Source organism: Myripristis murdjan, chromosome 22 (assembly GCF_902150065.1).
Source record: "Myripristis murdjan chromosome 22, fMyrMur1.1, whole genome shotgun sequence".
In the NCBI taxonomy this organism is placed as follows: Eukaryota; Metazoa; Chordata; class Actinopteri; order Holocentriformes; family Holocentridae; genus Myripristis; species Myripristis murdjan.
In genome coordinates, this window is record NC_044001.1 from 13,011,292 (window position 1) to 13,037,197 (window position 25,906).

At 46.2% G+C, this 25,906-nt stretch overlaps 1 protein-coding gene across 12 annotated transcripts in view; it reads right to left on the reverse strand.

Annotated features, from left to right (window-relative positions):
- meis2a (Meis homeobox 2a) overlaps window positions 1-25,906 on the reverse strand; it is a 181,466-nt gene that overhangs the window by 43,382 nt on the left and 112,178 nt on the right. For 11 of the 12 annotated variants that reach the window (XM_030044563.1, XM_030044561.1, XM_030044562.1 and 8 more), the window contains 2 exons: window positions 25,745-25,859; window positions 4,375-4,520 (listed from right to left, as the gene is read on the reverse strand). In XM_030044563.1, coding sequence (XP_029900423.1) covers window positions 4,375-4,520; window positions 25,745-25,859 — 261 coding nt within the window. The remainder of the gene's footprint in view (window positions 1-4,374; window positions 4,521-25,744; window positions 25,860-25,906) is intronic. The other variant, XM_030044556.1, reaches the window with a different exon arrangement.

The window sequence follows — 25,906 nt, forward strand, 5'->3', positions numbered from 1 at the left end:
CCATACATTAACAATAAGGTCGACACAAAGTAGTTGCAACAAAAACAGTCTATCCTCACACTGAAATTACACTTCTCAAGATAAAAGGCAAAAACACACTTAACTAATTACTGTATTCAAATACCATCTCAGCATATATTAACATCTCCTGTCTTAACACACAGTTCTAATGCCTGCAGTGCAAAGAGCTCCAAAATGACCGAGGGATATATCACTTCCCTTTCAGGGAGCCCAGGGGACCAATACACCTGGCTTAGCAGCTTAACAGCATTTCCCCAAACACCCGGGCCAAAGGGTGGCCCAGCGCAGAACCTGAGATGCTTGATGCCTGAGAGGGCTACCTACTTACCCATCTGACTGGCCACTCTCACTCTCTCACTTGTCCTCCCCCTTGCTTTCTCAGCCCCCACACACACGCGTGTGTGTGTGTGTGTAAACTCACTACTGGCCTGGCTTGCTCCTGAGGTCCCCTATTTATTTTCATAGGTGTTTGAGGGTTTACACTAGTCAAAAGACAAGGCCAGGGCCCAGAGTAGTATCTCTGTATCAGAGTGCTTCCTGTTTTCATTGCAAGGCCGACCCTTGTCTTTACAGGGGCGAGTAAGGGCTAGCAGGGGGTGAGAGAGAAGGAAGGCCAGGGGCACCGAGAGGCTAATTGAAGATCTTAGAGTTTGCTTTTGCCAAACGAAAGGGCATCACCTTTTACTACAATAAGAAAAAAAAACTCACACTGCTGCTTCTCTGTTTGTGTCTTTTCTCTCTGCCTCCCTCTCATCTCTCCTCTTCACCCTCCAGCCTCCTCTTTTCTCCCTCTACCTCTCATTCCCTCTATCTATCTTTGCGTCTCGCTCCCTCCTTCTCCTGCATTCTGTGGCTCCGTGCTTTTGAAGTGCAGTAGAACATTTTACCCCTAACAGTGAAGTTTACCTTTCTGATAACATAATCTCCCTGTAGTATTGAAAAGCTTATACCAACAGTCTGGGATTTCCCTTCCCCTAATGTGGCTGGAAGACATCCAGCAACTCATGGCGAGGGAGGGGGAATTAGAGAGAGGATTGAGAGAGAGAGAGAGAGAGAAAGAGTGGGAGGGAGGATTGAAGGAGGGAGGGGTGAGACAGTCTCTGACCCTCTTCTGCCAGCCAACGCCAGCTGATCTGTCCAGCCATTTGCCAATTACATATGGGGCATTTAAGGTTGCCAGCTCACGTGCTGTCTAGTGCATGTGAGTATGGGATCAACATGAAACGGGCCGGTCTTATCACAGCGCCCCCACAAAACAATTGTGGATTCCCTACTTGTTATGTGAGATCTTTATGGTGTATTGTCCACAAATGCTGGATGGCTGTTTTCCTCTTGGTAGGACTGAAAGCAAGACGTGGTTACTCTCCATATGTGCTTGTGATGAAGAAAGCCATCTTGAGATTTCTCCCAAGAGAGTGTGAGGTCAGAGCAAACCCGGGGAGGGGGGGGAGAAGAGGAGGGGAGAGGGCGATTTTGTTATACTGAATCCAAAAGCCAACAATTGTTACTGTTGGCCTGTGTTGTTTTTCTGTGTGTGAAGGGGGGTCCCGTCCTTTTGAGCTTTTCAGAATAGGTGACAATGGCTGGATGTTGAGAACATATGTAGAGAGACCCCTGTGGCTCATGGAAGAGGAGCTCCATGCTGGCCCCGCAGTTTGAGAAAATACAAGGCCGCTCCTTTCACTCCTCACCCCTCAGTTAATGAATGCGTGAATGGCAGAATGCGCTATAGGCCATTCAGGGGCCAAAGTCCCCAAGAATTCACCCTTGCACAAACGCATCCAGCAATGGAAAATACATTTGCTTAACAAATTAAAAGAAAGGAGAATGGCTAATGGGTGTGTGTGAGTGAGAGCAGTGTGTGTGTGTATGTGTATGTGTGTGGGGGGGTGGGGGGGTGTTTATGGGTAGGGGAATTGGATGGTGAGAAGAGAAGGGGGATAATTCAATTAGTCCTCTTCCTCAGTAGAGAAATGAAGGCAGGTTAAAAGGGAGGGATTATTACTTGTACAAGACTGGCCAGGGCTCTTCACAAAAGAGACAAATAAAGATTGGAGAGAACATCTACAAGCAGGAGATGTGATAAAGGAGAGAGGGACAGAGAAAAAGAGGGCCTTGAAAGCTCTGGTCCCTCTGAATTAACCAGCTCTGTAAAAAAAAAAAAAAAAAATGTCCCTGTGCCCAACCTTTCCTTTTTTCCCCCCTTTTTTCTTTCCACTCTTTCAATTCAATTTTAAAACAATTCTAAAGAAAATTGTTGGCGACTCTTCCAAAAGCTCTGTGTGCGTCATCCTGTCTTTCTCTCTGCGTCTTTTGGAGCGCAGAGCACGGGAGCAGTGAGAGGCTTGCTAACAGGCATTCCTGAAGTCACCAGGAAAAATGCCTAATGATCCTTTCAAAAAAAAAAAAAAAAAAAAAAAAAAGTCTTGTATGAACACACAGAAAGTGTTGTTATGTATTTTCAGCATGACTATGAGTGGATACTACCTTTCCAACAAACAGGTTTCTGACAAGACGCATTACTCTATTTTGCCTGTTTGTGTGTGTGTGTGAGTGTGAGAGAGAGAGAGAGAAAGAGAGAGAGTGTGTGTGTGTATTTTTTTTTTTTTTTTTGCCCTCTTCATGCACAAACCACATATTCTCAACCAAGCTCAAGGGAGCAAAAAGAACTAGAGGAGAAAAAGAATCTCTCTCAAAAATTAAAAAGAGCTCAGATTCACTCCCTCCCTCAACCTCTCAGCAAAGCCTGTTCTGCGCGGTTTGGTGAGAGATCTCCAGTCAGGGAGAGATGGAGCTGTGAACAGCTGTGAAGTCATTTTGATAATGATGAGAATAATAAGCATGCAGACCGGCATGGTGGAGCCGCTAAGGCCTGTGAGGCTCAGGGCTTTGCTGTTGCAGCTTCACTGCTCCTGAATAGATAAAAGTGATTAAAGCACTCCTGATTATCCCTGACCAATATGTAATGGATTTACAGCCCTTTCAATTAGGCCGTATTTGCTGGCCACTCATTACTTGGGCTTTTGGTTAGGTAATCAGGGTCCGGGGGCTTTGGGCAGGGAGCGGGCACTGGTAGGGGAGCACAGGGGGCACCTGACCCTCTTAAGTGAGCGGATGATCCATAAGGCTGAAGCTCTAAACTTAGTGCCCCCAACTCGCTCTCTTTTTCTCTCCCCCTCTTTCTCTGCTTTTCTACCCTTCCCTTTCCATCATCCCTCCATCTCTGGGACAGACAGCCACGTGCTCAGAGAGCAGCTTGTGTGTCCTGACGAGGCCACCGCCTCCTGAAACCTGACCGGCCTTGCAAAATCAATACAGCCCAATGTTCTGATAATGTCCTGACATTAGAGAGGGTGGGAGAACATGCATCCCATCCCCCTCTCTGCTTTGCAAGACACAAACAGACAGACAGACAAACAGACACACATGTGCATAAACACACATGCACGTGCAAGCAGCCCAACAATGAATATTCTTTTCTCCACCAAGTATGTTTGAATTAATGTGGCCTTTGAATATTTCATCCCAGGCGTGTAGCAATACTGTGCTTAGTGAAGTGAATGAGCCATTGTCAGATGTTGTCTGACGGAGCTGTTTGGCAAACAAACAATCTCCTCTCAGCTATGGAGAAGAAAGATCTTTGCATGCGCCATCTCAACCTCAAACATGAGGCAGAATATCATAAAGTCATATCCATATGAAAATCTGACATTGATCAACGGGGAGAGAAGAGAAAAGCCTTTGCTTACTCCAGTGTGAAGACTGTTTGCAATTCTACAAGACATGAGATGGTTGTGGGCTGAGCAATTGTTGAAATTACAGTAAAAATAACCACAGCATTGCTTATGTTGAAAATAAAGTGATTGGATATGTGATTTTCTTTATTCATCACACTGACAGTGACAATATGGAGCATGGCAAAAACTAACATTTATTTTCTGCTTAATCCTACACACAAACCCTTACAAACCTTTACTCTCACAATCATTCCCCAGTAAATATCTCTCCCTCTCTTACTCTGCCCCAGAAAAACCTTCCTCTTCAGGCCAAATAAACAGTGCATCTCATATTGGAAAAGATGCCATGGATTGTTTGGCAGGCCTCCTCTTTCTCTCAGTGTGCTGAGCAGAGTAAACTGTCCTCACTGATTAGGTTGACCTGGTCACTGTGTCCCTCTGACAGGTGGCTGACAGGTGAGCATCACAGGGCTACCATCACTCACTCACCCACTGACGACTATGTGACAGCTGTGTGTGTGTGTGTGTGTGTGTTTGTGCATGCTTGTGCGTGTGTTTCTCCTCGTGCAGCTTGCATACATGCGTATCCCGAGAGGTAATGACTTGTAATGCTTACCGTGAGATGCTGGAACAGCCACGCCCTCATGATGTTAGTGGCCACCTTGGGGAAAATGCCACGCTTTTTCTGCCTCTTCTTATCCTTGTCTGGGTCGTCGTCGTCCCCTGTGCCGGGCGATGCCACGCTGTTGTCTAAGCCATCTCCTGGACGGAAACCAAACCCCGGGTTAAATAACAGCCAGGACCACACCAGTGACTCAGAATACAAAAAAATGAAATAAAATATCAAGTCCAAAAATATTCTTAAAGCACAAACAGGAGTACAGAAAGTCAAAGCTGAACCTCAGGCCTAAGCAACATGGATAAATGGATAGACACTGCAGATACCTAAGCCAGAATTCAAAAGCGCTGCACCGAGGCCTGGAGGACTCTGACAGAGCATAGCCAGTGTAGTGTAGTGAAGTGTATGGAGGTAGGGGGATTTAGAGGGCCTTAGACAAAGGCCTGTACAGAGAGAGAGGGGTTTACACAGAGGCCTAGCAGAGTTGTTCAATACCCCAGAGCACAGGAGAGGGGAATGGGGGTTAATGACTCTAATGTTATGGTTGGACGCTGAAACACTAGGTTCCTCATTCCACTTCTACAGTAGGAGGAGAGGGGGAAAAAAAAAGGAGAAAGAGATGCAAAAAAAGGACAAGGAGCCTTCAAGTACAGTACAGGCTCGGACTCATGTCATTAATTCAATTAAATTTGCATGCTTGACATAATGTAGAGCGTTCTGTTTTTTTTTTTTTTCTTTCCTTTTTTTTTTAAAGAGAGCCAAAGGGGACAAGAATGAGTTATGCAGACGTATACAGTAATACGCAGACGTCCATGCACACCCATCCATGCGCTTGCATTGCATACACACACATACGCGCGCAGAAACAAAACTCACAAGAGTTGATAATTCAGGGCATCCAGTTGAGAGGCATGCGTATTGAAGTAGGGATGTGATTTGGGGTGGTTCATTGTTGCAGTTCGATGCACATAATGGACTCGTCTACCACCCCCACTCCCCTCAACCCCCAACTCTCCTCCTCCTCTCCCACTCCTTTCCCTCACAGCAAACCCCCCCTCCCCATTCCGCCACAAGATTAGCATGACAGGCCAGCGGCGGCTTCGCCTGCATTAATGTCCGTCAATGTTTGATTTCAAGAGGAAAACATGCACATATCTAGGCACGATCTCTCCTTTAAGCCGAAGTTTCCATCTTTGTCCCTTGCCTTTTTCTTGTTCCTCTTCTCCGGCATTAATTGTGCATTAGCAAAAATGATTTACTTTTAACAGTCATAGTTATTTTTTCTTGCCCCCGGGCACAAATGCCTTGAAAGCCTTCCTTGAGGGCATCTAAATTATGTATCTGAAAAACTCCTCCACTAAGGCAGAGAAGGACCCTGACGTTCTCAAAATTCAGACTTGCATGTCTTCCTGTTTTTAGGGAGGCATCAATCACAAGCACCTATACAAGCCCTAATCTCGCATAAATATTTGAACTAATAACATTAAAAAGGGGGAAAGAAAAAGGATCCGACTGTTGGCGTAATCAAATGCAAAATAAATGAAGAATACAAGGACAGCAGGGGCCCTCATTTCTAACTACTTTCCCCACTTTCTTTTTTCTTTCCCTTGTTTTTCCCTCTCTTTTTCTCTCCTCTCTCTCTTTTCTGTCTGTCTGGGCCGTGTTTTCCTTCCACATCATTAGTGCAGAGCCACACGAAAGAGGGAAACAGAGAAGTGCCGACTTTGCGCTCCTTGTGTGAAGTTAAAGAAGCAACAGCCCCTCTGAAGGACATATGGGAATGGGGACACAGACCGGGGGTGTTGTAATTGTAGAATGGGTATTCATTAGCGGCAAATGCCGTAAATCCCAGGCTAAGTACGAATCCTTGTTCAGGAAAGCCTAAAACAATAAACGTGGGTCTGGCCACAGTCCTACCCTGACCGTGAGGGGCTTCCTGAGAAATGCGACCCAGACGGAAGTCCAGCTAAGTCCAACTCCCCCAGTTTGCGTCCCGACTTCAATAACAACACAACTAGTGAGCTGTGAATTCTAACTTCCCCTCCTTGCTGCTCTGCTTTTGAGCTTCACTGAATAATGTTGATACACACTTTGGTTGTTTGTTTGTGTGCCGCCAGGTTCTGTGTTGATTTTCAAGCTAGTCTCCAAATCCCTCTCCTGCTGTGAGCAGTCAGGCTCATCCAATGGAACCACACAGTGGCCAAAAGGCTGGCAGATTAATTTTATTGACGTTTCCATTTTCACTGCAATGCGATAGCCTCCCCCCTGGCCAGAGCCAGAGCGACCCGTGCGTATTTACAGACTGACCTGTCACTTCATTACCCAGCATGCTCGCTGCCTCCTGCCCTAGCCCGCAAGGGTGAAACCAGACTCCAAGGCTTTCAGCTCCTCTCGCTCTCTCTCTTTCTCTGTACAACACTCTCACATGGATACATGCGCTGTACATGTGTACACAGAATATGCACACTGCACGAAAACATGCACTGTGTGCACAGAATTAACTGTGGTGTATGACATCAGATCTATAGAGAAATGTGACCATCCTCAATAAATACAGAGTGAAGGATTATCAAGGAGGTGAAAATAATTAAAGAAATAACTGTGGGGTAAAAGTGGAAAGAAACAGCAAAGAAAAGGAAGAAAAACAGGAAGTAGAAGCAGAAGAAGAAGAGGAGGAAGAAGAAGGACCAGGAAAAAGAAGAATAAAGAAGGCCCAACTTGCACAACCTCATTACATCTAAAGGAGAGCTGGTGCTTTGCATCCACCCCCACTCCTTTCTTATGAGCAAGAGAAGGAACGCTGCAGGGCAAATTGTCCCAAACGCTAATGGCTTCTGACTGTTCCCTGGCAACTCTGCCATTCTAACCTGTGTGGATGTGCACTCTGAAAAAAAATGGGGAAGGGAAAAAAAAGTGCAGGGCAGAGCAGGGGGAAGCGTCCCATCATCTGGCCATGTGACACAGATGGGGGTTGGCTATTAGGAGGCAGCCGAAGGGCCTAGGGGAGCCGAGGTGCTGGAGTGTAGCCCCAGGCACTTTTGGAAAAGCAGCGCCCTTGGAGATGGAAAAAAAGACAACCCCCTCCCTCCCACTCTCTCCCTTCTCCTCCTTTCTTCCCCCATTCCTTCCTCCTGTCTCCTTCTCCTTCACCCACACTAACTCTATCTTGACTTAAAGTGCTCACAATGAAAGTTTGTGTATGTTTTCATATGCACAGAGAGCCGGAAAGACAGTCAGGCAGAAGGCAATGACCGGATGCAATGAGATCGGGAGAGCGAATGAACACAGTGGCAAACAAACAAGAACCAGTTCAAGAGCACATTACGCTCACATACATTCCCCTCTCTCATCATCAGTGGGTGGTTATTAAAAATGCATTCAGATATATCTCCCTGTGAGTAAATTGGTCTCAGGGCTGAGCTCATTAACGGGCTGGGATAGGACTGTAAACACACTGCAACGGCGCTTAGCTAATGTTAGCTCATTCAGGGTCACTTCTGGATTTCTTATATGGATTTTGCACATAGTGTCTTACAGTCTCCGCTGAGAGTAATAGGGACCTCAGGCAAGCCCTAATGACTCTAGAGAACATACTTCATGGCTAGGAGGCATTCTGCCCCTCAGGGAGGCACTAAGGGCTAGCCAGCGCTGCGAGCATTACGGGTATGACCATGAGTAACACATGTCACGGCTCGATCTGTGCACCAAGAATGCCCGCCCGCTGCCGCTCTACCATTCCGATATACCCACGCATGAATGAATAATGACTTGTCAATAGTTGGAAAACACATTCAGACCCACTCATGGTTGGTTATCAAAGAGCACACCGCACACTTATTGGTCCCTATACTATTTATACTCCTACTGACAGGCCCCTAGTCTAGTATTAGAGGTTGTGTGTGTATTATTCTAAAGGCTGTGCAGTGGATTTGCGCTGGGAGGCCCTGGCGTTTGTTTCAGGGTAATGAAGCAAGAGTGTGGAGGCAGTGGCTTATAGAGACTGTGGTTAAAGTGACTAATTACAACAGACCCCCCACGCCCCCTGTCAGCCCAAACCAGTCAGGCATGTTCACCCAGACTCACCCACACGAAGCGAGGAGAAAGAGAGGGAGACAGAGAGATAAGGAGGGACGAGGGAAGTAGATGGAGGAGAGAAACTGAGAAGTTTGTTACAGCAGGAGCTCCTTTGGCCTTCTCCACCTTAGCCTGGACCTCCAACCCCCCTCCAACACCCTCCTATAACACCACCTCTAGCCCCGCAGGCTTGGCTGCAGAGAATGGGGAGAAAAGAAGAGGGGGATTTAGAGCCTCCCTTTTCCCTCTTTTTCTCCTCAACTTTTCAGCCGACATAAGCGGCGTTTAGCACATTCAGTCCCCCAAATGGCCGCGAATGAGAGAAGCAGTGGGGGCTCTTCTTTTGTCCGTCTGGTTACCCCTTTTATTTACTCAGGATTTACGCAGGGGTCTTTGCCGGCTCTGGGACCACATGCTCCTGAGGCACACACAATCTCTCTCTCTCACTCTCTCTCTCTCTCCCATACACAAACACGTAGAGGCTCTATTCACACTAGAAGGCAGTGGAATGGCTGGCCCTCTATTGCTCGGTGCCTACTGGGGATTACAGGTCTCCTGGCTCTAACCAGATGCTAGCAATATGCTTAGCCCTCACGTAACATACAACGCAGACAAGTGCTAACAAGTATAACGTAATCCCCTCTGATGATAAAATGCACACTTGAGCACATTAGAAAAGTGTCCAAACATGAAGTAACCCGGTCAGTCTGCATCTTTGTCTGACCACACACACCACCACATAGTTTACTGCAGTCACTCAGATCCATACCGTAGATGAGGGCTCTTAAACAGAACTGTTTTAGTGTGGCTGCGCCACTGCAGCCAATGTTTTACGCTGATTATTTCCTGATCTGTGCTTAAACAAGCAGCAGCCCCTTGCACTGGACCATAAAACAACAGCTTAGTAAACACCAAGCATGCTGACAAATTGGTAGCGCTCAGGCCGGAGTCATTAACAGCCCTAAAACCTGTCAGAGCAATTACAACAAACTCTCTCCTTCAGCAAGTCTCCCTGCCAAACTCAGATGTCACTGCCTGCCTCCTCTTTACCACCCCCTCCTACCACCAGGACACTGGCTAAAGGTGATGGAACAATCTATTTCACTCTTTCTCCTCTCCTCCATCAGCCGTGAGGAACAAGGACAAACCTCAACATCAGCACAGCTGCATCTGCATCCTGGGTTCTATGACTGAGTGGTTCCTTTTGCATGAGAAGTAATGTGTAGTTGTCTTCACCCAAAAACACATCATTAAGTGTTCCCTTAAATGAAGTGGAATAAGAGCTTCTAATTAGATGTTTTTTTTCTGCATGTGGGGAAGTGAGGCAGTCAGGCAGTAAGAAAGGCAGGGAAAGAGGGAGGGAGGGAGGTGGGGGGTGGCAGTGGGTAGTTGCTCAACAACTCCTCTACCTCCTTCCCTCCCTCCCTTCTCCGCCCCTTCTCTCAGCCCCCTAACCCTGCCATCAGGCAGATATCTCTCTGTCATCCCAGGAATGCTGGAGATAACTATCGCCTCTCCACCGATACAAGGCCTCTCTCCTCTCACAGGCCCAGTGTTGACCCCACTGTGCACATCCCTACCACTCTAGAGGGCTGGGTTGGGGTGGAGGGAGGAGAGAGATGGAGGTGGGGAGTGGAGCGGAGGGAAAACTTGTTTTTAACAGCCAGTTGGGCTATTTTACCTTTTAACCCAAAATAAGGGCTGGAGCAAAGCCACCCTCCCCTCTCAGCTTCTCCCCTGGAGCCAAAGAGGAGTAGATCGTCCAGAAGGGAGAGGGAAGGGGGGCAAGTTGCCTGGTTTCTACCTTTTCTCCTGGGTCCCTGCCTAGAACCCTCTGGACCTCTTCAGTCCCATGAGATTATCATCTGAAAATAATCTGAAATTTAAGGGCGGGTATCCAGTATGCACATTATCAAAGGCTTTGGACCGAGGTAATTACTAGTGTAATTAACCTTCTACCTGTAACAACAATTATCTTATTACACCATAAACAGGCCCTTTGAGGGCCACACTGTGATTGCTCCTGCTCACTGTGATCTTGCTTTTTCTCCCGACTCCTCCCCAGACTCCACTTTGCATTAGTCGGTTCATCACTTGGTGTTGATAATTTAATAAGCCATGCAACCAAACTCTTACTGTGAGAAGACTTCAAGGGGAGTCACTACTTATTTTGTATAGCTTTATTGACAGAATGTTGTTGACATTTACAAACAACATGGGTAAAACTACAACTCAATATGATTGCGTAATTACACTTTTGCATGATATGCCACTATTTCCACACACACACAAAAGTGCTACTTTTTCCACAGATGTGGAGTATGTGGAAAAGAATGCACGTCAGTTGAAGCGAGGCCTTGCCATCTAAACGGATCATTATATGGGAAGAGGAAAAAAGATCCAAAGAAAAGAGATGGAATAAAGATGTATAAAAGAAAGGAGGCAGGCTGTTGCAGATGTCAGGACCCAATTTGCATGAATGGCAAAGGGCTAAATTGCAGGGGATGGGGGAGCTACCCTCCGCCACCACCCCCCTGCTCTTTTTGGGGGAACTAAAAGGGAGTTGTGATGCCCATGACTGCCCCTCACTCAGCAGACAGGGATCAGTGGCTAATGAAGGGCTTTGGGTCTCCACCAGACATTTCACACTCTCTGCTTCCCTGACAACTCCACCCCGCTCCTGCTGCACTCCAACACCACAGAACAAACCAGCCTCCTCTTCTCTCAGACTAAAATCAAATTGGGCTAATTGGTCCCACAGATTATCTTGGTTCATCCCTTATTTCTTAAAAGACAGATTTAGAAGCATGCCAGTGTACCTGTGTTTCTCTCTATCCATAAACTCTCTGCCCTAAACCTGGTATAATTCATTATCTTAGTGGTTAAAATCTCATATATTGACACAACTTTTGTCCATACTTACTGAAAAACTTCATGATTATTAAAGAAAAGAGGGTGCTGCCGTGTGAGCAGCATGCTCAAGTCCTAAGGTTTGATACTGTATTAAATATTAAAGAACAGGTATTTCCCAAAAGCAAAAGGAGCCACGAAGAATTGTAAAGAGCATGAACACTGGTTAAACAAAATGCTTCCACTGGTTTTTACTTTAAAAAATGAGGAAGTTGTTCCATTTTGGAACTAAAAATGAAAGGAGAGAAGAGAGAGAGGAGTTAGAAAAAAAAAAACAAAAAACAAAGAGAAAGAGCATGCAAGGGCATCACATGAATCCATCTGCTTGTGGCGATATGGCTTTATAATCCCCACTAGGAACTATTGTATATCAAAGTCTTCTACCGAAACCACCAGGAAGAGTGGAATTGGTTGCCAGTTTTAACAAGAGTGTGGTTTTGTGATTCAGAACAGCTTACAGTGTTTGAGGCAATGTATGATAACAGCATCAGCAGTGATTCTCTACCCTCAATTACACCTCAGAGTCAAACAAACAAACCCACTGAGCTTATGCTGAGAGAGCAGGATAACTTGGAGTTATTACAGACATGCCTGTTCGCCACACCCGGTGGACAGTGGCATCAATGTGGGGGTTAACAGAGATGGGGAGGGTTTAGACAGAGTTGGGGGATGGGAGAGTAAATGGATTAAAAGGTTTATAAATCAACAAGTCAACCATCAGATTGTAGCCTCTGCTCAGCAGCCCTCTCATCAGCCAACTGCCATGAAGTTTTTTTTTCTCTTCTCTCTCTTTTTTTTTCACACAAATGTCCTGGAGGCAGGGAACAAAGCGAGCAGAACTGATTACTGCGCCGTTGCCCCGCTCCGCCAGTCTAAACTCTGTTTGGCTTCCTAATGAGCTCACTAAAAACCCAATTCATCACCCATAACCCCTTCTCAACCTGCCTTGAAATCCCCCATTATGGTGAGTCAAGGACAGTCCGTTTACAGGGCCTGGGCTGGGGTCAAGGGCTGCGAGGGGTGGATGACAGTGATCATGGCGACAGTGGGGCCTTTCCAAGGTTTCTTTGACACCAGGGGTTTTCCCCATGTGCCCTTTCTGTCCCCCTCTATCTAAATCTGTTCACCATACGATACCCATTCCCCTCACACCAACCCGCTCCTTTGATTGTCACGCTCCATTGATTCTACACATCGAAATGTTTTTCTTAACTTGTTGAGTGCTGTTTTTTTTTTTTTTTTCTTTTACCCTATAACCCAACCTCCCCCATCCCTCGTGCCCCCTCTTTCCCAATACTAGCGGTGTCCCTGCCTGGGTGGAGGAATGTCCGGCTCGATGGCTGCAGCAGCAGGAACGTCCCGTTCCAGTCAGCTTTCGCATCGGAGATTTCCACTTTAATACCCCTTCGTCCCATCCCCATGAAGATAGGAATTTGGTGGGAAGGGAATGTGGAGGGATGGAGGGGGAGGTTTGGGGATGGGGGTTAGAAAGGGGAATACAGTTAGTCTATTAAGGATGGGGCACGGAGGGAGAGAGGGAAGTAGGCGGATGACAAAAAAGCCGCGGAGGAAGGCAATCGCAAATTCCTCACCAGATAGACCAGAGATGGAAGAAACGAAAATGTGATTTTGAGACAAGAGAGGATGTATGAGAGAGAGGCTGAGTGTTGGGTGTGGGGGGGTTAAAGGGGGTGGAGGAGGAGGGCAACGGAGGGTTGGGTAAACTCCCACAGTTCCTCATTACATGGAGTTGAAATGATCCTCCTGGCACCTGAGCTGTAACCAAGAGATTACTGAATTGATGAATCCTCGGTTTAAAATGCAGCTGTTTTATTCTGCTTTAGTAATTAATTCTTTTTCCAATAGAGTATTGATTAAGCGTAGCCCCTGATAAAGTTCAAACTGAGAGGAATCCCCCCTGGGCTTTGGCTTGGCCTGCTCTGGAGAGTCAATGAAAACTTCCTCCTTCCACCTGCATCTCTCTCTCTCTCTCTCTCTCTCTCTCTCTCTCTCTCACCCTCTCTCTCTCCTTCTCTCTCTCTCTCTCTCTTACTCTCTGTCAGCACAGTTTACCCTCATAAATTAGTCAGGTCTGTGAGGAGTGAGGAGCTTGCTTAGTAGATAGCTGCTTTGTCTGCCCTCTTGCTGATATGCTTTCCTCTGTTATTTTTGTTTTTCACACCTACACAAATCCAGATGCCCTTACATACAGTGCAACTGTTAAAAGAGTACATGTTAAACTGCTCGCCATTTACTCACAGAAATGTTACTCAATCATATTCTGACATACTGGCGTACAGTACATGCACTAATGGATACAACTATTCACCTGGAAGTTGATTCCTTCGTCTCCTTCTCTCTCCCTCCCTCGCTCTCATTCTCACACTAACAGGGAATCACAGCATACAGAACGGGAGCGTCTCCTTTCACAAAACTACTCTTTCATTCTTTTTATCGCTCCGTTTTTCCATACAACTGCGAGTGAGAGTCTGATCAACAGAGGGTAGAGCGGGTCTCTCAGGGGAGCCAACTAGCAGAGAAATCAGATACAGCTTTACAAGAGAGTCAGCCGCTCATGTCTTGTCAAGACCCCTCACCTACCGGCTCCTTTACAAGTCAATAACCAGGGCCCAGTGTCCTCCACTGGGTCCTGGCACACATTCACCTCTGTCTATAAGAGGCAGAGGTGGGGGAGGAACCAGAGTCCAGACTTCTGGGTTTATGAAGCTTAGGATGTGTAATCCTTAATGCCCCATTATTCTGTATGATATCATAGAAATAGCGCTGTGTGTCTGCTGTGGCAGCACTCACACATAAAATGGATTTCTATGGTCTTAACCATGTTGACACACTATATTTAGCCCCGAAATACAACTGGAACTCTTAACACAGGCCTCATCAAGTGTTCCAGTAAAACACGCTGAGAGACAATAGGTGACCCCCATAAAGGCTGAAGAGTGGTCTCAAAGAACCCTTTTCAATATTAAGAATTGATGAAAGAGTGAATGAATTATGAAGGGAGAGGGAAAAAATATAATTAGAAGGTGAAAGTAGTGTTTAATACATTTACTGGAGACTATCTCCTCCCGTTAATGGGAGTGCAGGATGCGGGGAAGGTTTTGACGAGCCTTGTATTGACTGTCCGCCCTGCTCCTTAAGGTAAATCCAGCAGGTCATTTCATTAAGGCCCAATTCCATGGCACTAATTTTGATTTTAGGGGGTTGACAGCTGTTGGCGGTGGAAATTGCTATGGCAAGAATAGTGAGAGAGAAGCCTATTACTGCTGTAAAAAATACAAATTGCAAAGCCCTGGGTTCAAATTACTGCCACTCTGCCTTGCTGACCTACCAAAATAGGTATTCCATCACATTCCTGGACCTTTCCTTTTGATTAGCTGGGTGAAAAAGAAGAGTTAGAATTCACATACAGACACACCCTCATGTTCTGGAGAAATATATTGTGAAATAAAGGTAGAAGGTGACAAACACATTGAAACAAATGCATGTGAATGTACCCACAAATAACATAATTCTATTGTTTTTATTTTGCAATTGTGAATCAGGCTGGCCCAATACCAAGTCTCCCTGATATAACACGATTACTCGAGCTTGGGCTAACAGTGTGATGGACCTGACTCACAATGTGAGCTCTTAATCATGTTGCCTTGCAAGTTAATATGCAGTATTAAAGTTCCAGAAGAACGAAAAAAAAAAGCTCCTCCTCTGATGCTATTAATTAGTAGTGCTCTATAGCTCTCAGCTTTTTGAAGCTCTCCATCTCCTTTTGTTTCACCCTCTCTTTTCTTTTTTTATGCGGCCTTCATTATTGACTTTTCAATTTTCCCCTCACATCCACCCCCTGCACTAGCAGTAGCACCAGTGCCTCTGCAGCGGTGCCCAACCCAACAATACCCCCAAGCCCACTCTCCGAGACGCTGGCTGGGGAGCCCTCAGAGCAGGGCCAGCCCTACAGCTCCCACCAGCCCACCACTCACTCCCCACGAGACCAAAATCAAAGAGAGAGGCCCTTAAAATCTAACCATGGGTATAATGAGGGTGCTCCAAAGAAACAATAAGCATATACACCACTGAAGTCAGGAGAGAGGAGAGTGGGAGTAAAAAAAAGAAAGGAAGAGAAACATATATGGGAATGTTGCCCCGCAAGAGTGTTCTTAAGGAGGGAACAACAGAGAGCGGATGAGAAAAAGCAGAGAGATAGTGTGTTGTGGGAGAGAGGGCAAAGGGCCACAGCCAGTGGTGATGGTAGCCGGGGCCACGCATCTATCCAACCACGTATCTGAACCCAAAACAACAAGGGGGTCTGCCGCATGCCTCTGGAGCCGAAGGGAGCCAAAGGGAGCACGACTAATTTCTGCACAACAATGGGCCTGGATGGGCGCCCACACAATGGCAGGTGCTTTGAATAGCAGCAGGGCCCTTGCAGCGGGGATCTTCTCCTCTCTCACTCCAAGGGCTCGGGCTCTGGCTTGTGTAACCTTTCATTTTCAACTGGGCTTCCTTTTGACTCATAAAGGATGAAAACGATCTCATGGGGGGCCAAAGGAGTAAGAGACAGCCAGGCCTGTGAGGCACAATCCAGACCAAGTCCGTCTGTGTTTTCTGTACTCGTTCTGCGTTATCTGCCCCTTATCTCTTTCTTTCTTTCTTTTTTCCTTCCTTCCTTTCTTTATTTCTCTCTCCCTCGCTCTTTCACTATCTATCACACTCTTTCTCTCCCACTTTCCACATTTTTTTCTCCCTCATTCTCCTCATTCTCATTTTTTTTTTCATCGACTGCTTCTCTGTTGTGTTATTTTCTGTAGTGGTCGTGTTTGTTGTGCTGCTGCTGGGCTGTCCTGTAGGCCATGATGCAGTGGTAAAGGCAGTTTTCCCCCCACCTTAAGAGCATTCTTTCCGGGGTCACAAGGTCAGGCTTCACAGATGTCTCCTGCAGACACTCAGTTGTCTAAGGACTGCATCCCAGGGAGTAAGCATTCGTACTAAACAATGCAGCTTTCCCCCTCACTTTGGAAAATGTTAAATGTTTTTTTTTTTTTTCCTTCTCCTGTGCTACCTCTCTGTTTCATTGTTTTATTTTTGAATTAAACTGTAGCGTAAGTGTGATTTTTCCAAGGTGGACGTCTTTGTGTTTAGATAATGAAAGAAAGGCCTGGTTATCAGAAGATAGTGGTGTTTTCTTGCTGCTTTCATTGCTTTAAACACTCCCCTCTTCCTAAGTTTCCTCCAATTGTTCTAATGGAGCTTTAGTCATCCTTGCCTGATGGCAGAGGGAAAGATGCTTTTAAGGCTTTTTTTTTTTTTTTTTTTTTCTCGGCATGTGTTGCCAGGAGAGAAAAATGAAAACATGGAGTAACTGTCCTGAAATCCACACTGAGAGACAAACAGAGACAAGAAATCCTTGAATAAGCAGGGCAGAAGCCAAACAAAGAGCAACCCTAAATGAACAGAAAGACAATATTTGAACTAGAACATCTCTGGGTAGCCTCAATCACAACAAAAATGGTAGAGAAGAGAATTCCTCAGCCAAACGGCTTTCATTAAAGGGAAATCAGCTTCTGCTTTTTAGGGGGCGGAGCGTGACACTGGTAAAAGAGAAGAGATTGCAGCATTTAACATGCATGTTCTGCCTCGGAACATGGAAAACTGTGTAATTGGAACAACCTTTTAAAAACCAGGCACTGAGCTATCCTTGAATATCTTGTTCCTTTTCATCTTGCCTTCTCTCTCTCTCTCTCTCTCTCTCTCTCTCTCTCTCTCTCCTTTTTCTCTTCCCTCGTTTGATATGGTGTTCTTGCTTCCCCCTCCAAACATCTCCTCTGTATTCTGGAAATTGATAACCCTCTAAATGAATTATGGTAAATGCATAATGAAGGTTTTCTCAGCTTCAGCCCCGCAGCCAGCCAGGATGGAGCGTCTCGTTTGGCATGTTTGATTCGTTTTGTTGCGCATTTAGCCCCAGTGTTCCTTAAGAGTGCTCACTGCTTGGGGCATGTAAATAAGAAATTATCCTTGCTGACTAACATGGCTAATACCTCCTCTGGGGTAATCAAAAATTATTAGACGCTTGCTTCCAATAAACATTAGGGCTCATGGCACTAACCACTGTCAAATCGCTCACCTCCTCCTGCTCCCCAATAGCCATAAAATGGGTGAACAAAAGTGATCAGGTGTGGAAAAAGCACCCTGGCTACGTGGAAACTGAAAGACAGGGGGACTGCTATTATACCCCAAAAAAGCAGCCCTTAGCTTTAAGAGTCATTAAAGCATGTACTAGAGTGGGAATCAGACTAGAAAATGAGCTTATCTTGCATAATGCCCTCAAAAGCTTTGCATAAACGTGAAAGATGTGCGCGTGAAAATCAGCGGCAGAGAGGAAGAACTCGGATTGTAACACACTTCCTTTATCATCCTCCCACTCTCTTGGACGGTGGCAGCATGGTTAAAGCACTACCTGTAGGGTATAGCTGCTTCGCTCAATTCCAAATATGCTTTAGTGCGTAAACCCTCGCTTACACAAGAGCAAACCACACAGCAAGTGAACAAGCTATAGCTGGCCTTGCTAAGCTCTCCACTCGACTCGGTGCTGTCTTCTGGGAGGGACCTTTGCTGTGATGTGGGGTTTGGACATTAGGAGGAGGAGAATTGGGAGGCTGGGGGGTGGGGTGGGATTAAAGAGCCAAGGGAGGGAGAAGAAAGGGAGGAAAGTAAAAGAGCGTAAGGCCCATTGGTCAAACACAAAGGAGGAGAGAGGGAAAGGACATTTGGAGTCAGGGTTAAACTCCAAATAAGCACACCTTAAACGGGCCTGGGTAAGCTGGGAGGCAGGGTTTTTGGAGTTTCCCTGCAGGTGTGCCTTTGACAGACTTGGCCTTCCTAACCTCTCTCTGATCTAAAATGAGGCCTGGGGTTGGAAACAGAAGAAACTGGTGGCATCTTGCTGCCTCTGTGTCCCATTCCCTGTCTTTCATTCACACACACAAACACACACACACATGCACACGCACACACACACACACACACACACACACACACACACACACACACACACGCACGCACGGGCGCACACATGCTCGCACATGCACACTCTATATAAACACACACACAAACATGCAGCCAGACAGAGGAAAACAAATCTGGTGAAGACTAGAGCAATTGGATTATCACCTCTTAAGGATGACTTCTTGGCTGACCCCCTTCAGGCTAGCCTGCTAAAACAAGACAGAAAATTTCCTGGGAAAACACTATCCCTTTAAAGAACCCAAGCACTGTCATCCTTGCAAAAATACAGCAGCAGCGGCATTAATGGACATGGCAATGCCCTTCGGGGCACGCGCTCAAATCCCTTTTAGCCATATTACATCAGACCCCTGCGCACTCCTCATCACCACCACATGCACCGGAGTAATCAACAATGGATATGGGAGTATAACCCCACCATGTAATGACTGATACAACCGCACAGCTCTCTGTCTTTGTTTTCATCCATAGCCATGAGGTGAAAGAGAGAAAAAGTCACTCAGCCTTGTATAGTTTAATCATGATTACTTTCCTGTCCCCCCTCCACACCGTTTCCTTTCTGCTTTTTAATTACGCACAACTGACTTCCAGAGAGGCTGGTCTTCATCTACTACTCCGAGAAAGACCGAAAGGAAAGAGAAGAAAAGAAAGAGAAACCTTCTCCCTAAAGCTTTCCCCTAATGGTGCAAAACAGACATTCTCCTCAGCTGCTGTCAGAATAATCTGGGTAATTTTTTCCCTATGTTCTGCAAACATTAGTTTGCACATTAGGCTGACCCAGTTAATGTGCCTTTCCTGCTGTGTAGGACCCAGTTCCTGGCCAAGCTAGGCCAGGCTGGGTTGGGCCGGGTCAGGCTGGGGGCCTGTTCATGATTATGGACCAGAGGGACTTAGCCCCAACCAGAAAGAGTGAGAAGGGGAAGAAAGGAGAGGGAGAAAGAGAGAGAAAGAGAGAGAGGGAGCTTGAGATAGCCCGGGGAGAATCTGAGAAATAAGGAAAGGGAGGAGAGGATGATAGGAAGAGAGGGAAAGAAGAGAGAGCTTGAGGTGCTGCGTAGAGTGGTGGTGATGTTGTGGGTAAAAGAATATGTTACTATAAGTCAAGTTTACTTTACTGGCATTCATCATCCTTTAACGGGCCTTTTTTCCTTCACTGTATTCACATTGTATTTCTCTCATGATCTACAGATGCTGAGAATGTTGCACAGGGTCAGAAGAAAGGAGTGAGAGAGAGAGATAGAGAAAAGGAAAAGAAGAGAGAGCGGAAGGAAGGAAGGAGGGAGCTGATCATTCTCTTTAATCACCTTTTGGATGAGTGCCAGGTAGTCTGCGGTACTGAGAGAGAGAGACAGACAGAGAGGGAGAGAGAGCAAGAGAGAAAGAGAAAGGAGTGAGTCAGAGGAAGAGGTGAGAGAGGAGGGGGGTGAGAGAAATTAAGAGAAAGAGATAGAGGAATAAATGGAGAGAGAGAGAAAGAGAAAGAGAGAGTGAGAGAGAGACTTAAAAAGAGAGAAGGAGAGGGGATGAGCCGAGTCGAGCCCCCTGCAACAGCACAATGTGCGGCCGCGCTCATACAAGTATGCTCACACAACTGTATGTCTGCGTGTGTGTGTGTGTGTGTGTCTGTGTGTGTGTGCATGCAAGGGAGAGTGACAGCCTGTTCCCGTAAATGCCCGCGAATGCTGAATCCAGCAAGAATCTGGTCTTAGAGCAGAGCCAGAGTGAGATCCATTTTAAAACTATGTGCATTAACTATACTTTTCCCCATAGATTAAGCACTCCACATGAATAATTTAGCCTCTCTTATGCTAATGGGATCATGAAAGTATCCCCTCCGTACCGTGTTTTCTCCCCCTCCACAGCAACTCTTCTCAGCTTTCAACAATGGCCCTGCCCCTTCCCAACAAACCATCAGACACACATACTGTACTGTTTTCACAACAGGCACACAGACACCTTACTAGTATGGCGCTGACATGTAGTGACAAGGCTAAAAATGCTCACACTGGCTTATTGAGAAACACCGTGGCGTTGTTATCCTCATTAGACAGGTATATCTTTATTTTGCTTTCCGTCTCACCGAGATATAATTGAATACCAAAGGCTGAATGCACATGATGGCAGCACTTATGTGATTATTGCTGCCATTTAACTGGTTTTCTAAGTAGTTGCTGGGGCAGGCTGCTCCCCTTAACCTTCCCACTGCTTCACTGCTTCTCTCTTTCTATTGTTTTGAGAGGGAAGGCGGACATACTGTGTGTTTATGCTTTTTTTTTTTTTTTTCTTTCTTTCTTGTTCAATGCCGGCCGCATAATGACTGCCACACGCTCAAAAATATACCCCTGCACACATTTACAACACCTACACACATACACACACACACACACACACACACACACACGCCCTTGTTGCTTCAGTAATGTGTTGTGGTGAGGTGGGGGCAGTGTGTAAAAATTATCAGTGCTCCAACAGCTGGGAGTGAGAGCCATGAAACAGCAGGGCCTGGGTCTGCTTTATTGTTTATCTGTTGTTTATGGGCCAGTGTTCAGCTTTAATTACTACACTAAATTAAACTCTAACAGGCACTCAGAGGCAGCCAGCGAGCGCACACACATGCATGCATGCGCAGGCACACACACACCCACACACACACCACATATACATATATATAAATACACACACACACACCACATATACATATATATACATACACACACACACACCTCGGTGATCACTCTGGGGCAGGAGTAGCCTACTAAAACGCAACAAGGCTTCCATCTTGCGTTTTAGCCGGGACTCTGGTGCTCTCTGTTGTGGTTACATGTTTTTTTTTTTTGTTTTTTTTTCCACCTCTTTTTCTCTTGGCACAGTTTTTTTTGGGGTCTTCTTGAGCCCTCAGCGTACTTGTGCCCAAGCTTTTGGAGGAAAAATAAAACAACAACAACAACAGGAACACGAAAGCCAAAGGTCCGGAAAATGCCAGGCCTTATTGGTGCCGGGGCTTTCTGGGCTGGTGGAGGGAGTCGTGTCCCCCACCAGGAATGACCCCCCTCCAGTGAGCTCAACCACAAAGACCTTGCTGAGTGAGGCCCATGGCCAGGGCCAAGGGAGCTCACCACACTCCCCACGCACACACACACACACACACACACACACACACATACATGCACACACACTCAAACATGCGCGAACGTACCACAACACCATCAAGCGCAGCACGCTCCCTTGGAACTGAACACTCAATCTCCCTTTCTCTTCCTCTCTCTTTCCCTCCATCTCTGCCTCTCTCGGTCTCTCTGGGGAGTCTGTCTATCCGCAGAGCATGGGGATTGTTCAATTGCTGAGAAAATGTACAAAATGCTTTCTCCTCTCTTGTGTTGAGCCTTTTCCATCTCAAATGGGGAGGGGGGGGTCTCACAAAAAGGCCCTTTGCTCACCACTCAAGATGTCAGCGTGGATTTGGTTTTCATGCATAGCTAATAATTACAAGAGCGGACTGAGGCTGAGGCGCGCACACACACACACTCGCAAACACTCACAGACAGTATGTATATGTAGATACACAGAGCAAGACGGAGAAAGGTTACCTACCGTGCTGAATCAGTGTAAGAAATTCATTGTACTTGAGTGAAAGCAACTGCATCTACTGCGTTTGCTGTAGGCAAGACATGCAGTGCATTCGCATCACACAGCTCGCTCACACTTTTGCTGTTTACAGTAACATAATATGGACACCTGCTTGGAATCAAGCGTTATCTTAAGGCAGGCACATTCATCAAGTTTAACTCCCTGCAATTGATGTTTCTGATGTTTCCAGATAAGCCTGGAATAAATCCAAAAGACTGTTAATCAGAAAGAAGTGCAAGCACAGCCAATGAAGTTACTGTGTGCTGGTGAGCTCTACAACCTCCCCAGGAATACCTTCTGAACCGTCTCCCCTTAATCGCTGTTATCTGTTTATCTAGCCCGAACATAGGGAGTCACTCTCTAAAAGTCGGTACGTGAGAGTGCAGAATTTGCCCTGGGGGTGATAATTCATATTTTCTTTTTTTGGGAGAGAAATTCTAAGAAAGAGGAAAAAAGGTCTGTTAAGGAGGGGGGTGGGGAGAGTTAGCAGATCTGACTATTGTACTGAAGCCCTTTTCATATGTGTCAAAACCTTAACTGGCAATCTCTACTGACAGCTATGAGCATGCTTCACCTTGCTTTACTGCTTGACAATAAATTATTCCGCAAGAGGGACTACACATATTTTCTCACTGGTTAAATTGTTTTCTGGCACAGGTTCAGAGCAATGCTCGATGCCGAGATACGAGCTGGAGATTGTAGATGTGGATTTTGCTCACAGCGACCATCTCGAGTCCTGCATGGACTGTAGGGAAAAGGTACAGTATGTGTGCCATACTGTGCATTATTCCACTGTATGTTCCACTTCAGCTGCCAAACACTGTCAGGCACGACCATGGAGGTAAAACAACTGAAGACTTCACACTCCACCCTTAAACCAATGTACTTGGATTTGGTCGCAGTGTGAAATATTTCACCCTTTCGGGATAAATGGACTGGAATCACAAAGATGGTGGTGCTTTTGGATCCATTTCGAACTAAATGTATTCAGCACACATGCACACAAACATGCATGCCCTTCAAAACAGCACAAAATAGTTTTGTTTTTTTATGGTTGGTTGAAATCCCAAAATCTCTCTCTGCATCTCGCACCCTCTTTTCTCTCTCTCCTTCTCTCTCATCCATTCCGTCTACCTTAACTGATCCACACTGTCACCCCTTTTAACAGGGGCCAAGCTGTTAAAGACCCCATTACTGAAGTGAAGCACACATTTCACATTTTGTCTGTGGGCTCGAGAGAGTGGACTACAAATTTTATGTGGAAATGTATTGAGATATGAGGCGAGTTCATGCGTGGAGTGGAGGAGAGGAGGGAAAGGTGGAGAGGTTGGGGAGGGTAGGCTCTGTCAGAATGGAAGGGCCAGAGTCGGGAGTCAGCGAGCGCTTCAAGCGTTAACGTAATTGCAAGAATGTGAAAAATGAGGCGGCGGGGCTCCCGAGCGGAGCGAAAGGTCAGAGCACGCCTCACACAAAACAACTGGCTGGAGGACGGCCTCATTAGACCATTAAATCAGCTGCCCTCTCTCTGTTTTTTTCCCTTCTCTCTTTTCTTCCTCTGCTTACTTTTTCACCCTCTCTGCTCTTTCACCTCTGTTGTTCGCCGACTCTCTCCTCACCTTGTTTAAAGTCCCTCCTCTCTGTGTCTTTGTATTCCTGCTTTGGCTTTTGTCGGAGTCTTTTATTGTTCACAAAATGCTTTGAGCTAGACGGTGGAGAGAGCATTTAGCCCTCTTCAGCGTAGGTCAGGCCTGGCTCTGGCCCTGGTCTAGTCCAGGTCTATCTTGGCCCAGTGTACAGTGCTGTACCGTAACTGTCTTTGGCCCGTATTGATCTGCTGTTACTGGATACGGTGGGGAGAGGAGTCGATAAGTGCTCTGTGGATTACAGGTCACTTGTACTTATGTGTGTAAGATAATCAATAGGCAGTGCATTTCTTTCTCTCATCCCCCCTCCTCTCTCTCTCTTTTTCCTGCAGTCTCCCATGCAACTGCCTTTTCAAGGATGTTGCAGAAAACTCTACCTGAGCTCTCTCTCTCTTGTAAAAGTTTTTTTTTTTTTTTTTTTTTTTTTTTTTGCATAATTATTGTTTCCATATTGGGAAAAATAACACCTCACTGCTATGTCTCTGATTTCTGAAAAAAGGGATCCAGGGATTACAGGAGTTTTACTTCACCCTATGCACATTCAATCGCAAACAGACACCTGTGGTGGGTGGTGGCCTAGCAGTTAGAGAGAATGCCCCTCATACAGAGAAAAAGCACGGGGGAAAGCCCTGTGTTGGCAATTATCCTTGCTGAAGCTGCTTGAGCAAAACACTGAATCCTTACTTTGTAGTTGACCAGGTGCTGTGACCTCCCTGGGGGAGGCCGTAGTAAACTTCTCACAGGGGGAGCAAGTACATTACATTATTATTACATTTGTTTATTACACCCACACTGTCACAGACAAACACATCCACTGGCTTTGCTGTGGCCTCGCTATCACTGCCTCCCCCACTCCGACTACCCTGACAGCATCCTGTGATCCAACTAGTCCTGACACAGCTGACCACAAAGGTCTGCTGTGGCCCTCAATCTGTGGTCAGTAATGCTCCAGAAGCTGCAACTGCTGCTCTTGACTGAAGAGGAGAAGATGATTAATACGGCTCCACCACAGAGCACACACCCCATCGATACCTTTGATCGCTTATCAGCAAAACGATAGCCTCGACTGGACACAACAAGCGCCTCCAGTTTGCAAGCCAGATGGTATATGTGTATCTCTAAATATGTGCATGTGTGTGCGTGTGTGTGTGTGAGTGTGTGTGTGTGCGTGTGTGTGTGTGGCTACAGTGTGATGAAATTTCATGCAAAAGCCTGGACACTGCCAGAGGGCACACACAAACACAGAAAGACACCCACAAACACAAACTCAGCCAGCAGGGAAAGGAGATGGTGGTGCATCCAAAACAAGTGGAGGGGAGACAGGAAAAGCCAAGAGCTCATCAACTGTGTTCTCTTAATTGAGGCTGTAGTTGCAGCTTTTAATAACTCGGTTATTCGCAATGTGTTGACGCTCATGCTCACGTCTAAACTCGACTCGTGCCAAATGTTATTGATAATTTGCATGTCAAAATATATACAGACCGTGACAAATCACATTGCAGATTGCTGTGACCTGCACAGTTACTGTAATAAGTGCCACTATTTTTGTTTTGAAATGCATTATTACTGTCTGACAGGTCGAGCACCAGATAACAACACAACCCTCACTGAGACATAATTAGTGGTTGTTGTACTAGCAAAGTTAATATATTTTAAATTGAAGTAAGAACTGGCAGAAATATACTATTAATCACCGGCTTTTCCAAGCATGTTGTTCAACTCCACCTCTAAATAGCTGCAATTTGGAAAGCGTTTTAAAAGGCTGTTGTATTACACTGGATGCGGCCTGTATTTGGGTGTCAGTGTAACAGTGGATAAGCATGTTCGTTTTTAGGTGTGACTATGTGTTTACATGGATGCCAGTCAAAAAAAAGGATAATCCAATGTGCAAGGGGGAAAGACTGGAAATTATTTCTTTAGCAAGGAGGAGCTATTCACTGGAGTTCTCATATTAGACAGGGCTAAAGTGGAGTGTTGGCAAGTCCTGTGCACGATGATTAATATATCCCTCATGGATCCGTGCCTGTATATGTGTGTTTATGAGTTTGTGCGCGCCTGTGTGTGTGCTGGCTCACCTTGTTCACTGCTGTTGTCACCGCTCTGTGAAGCGTGTCCCCCGCTGGAGGGCCCTGGTGTGCCGGCTGAGTGTGTGGAGGTGGCGTCATCATGGTCTCTCCAGGAAGCTGGGTTCTGAGGTTTGAAGAGAGAGAAAGCGAGCGAGGGATCCATCCATCCAT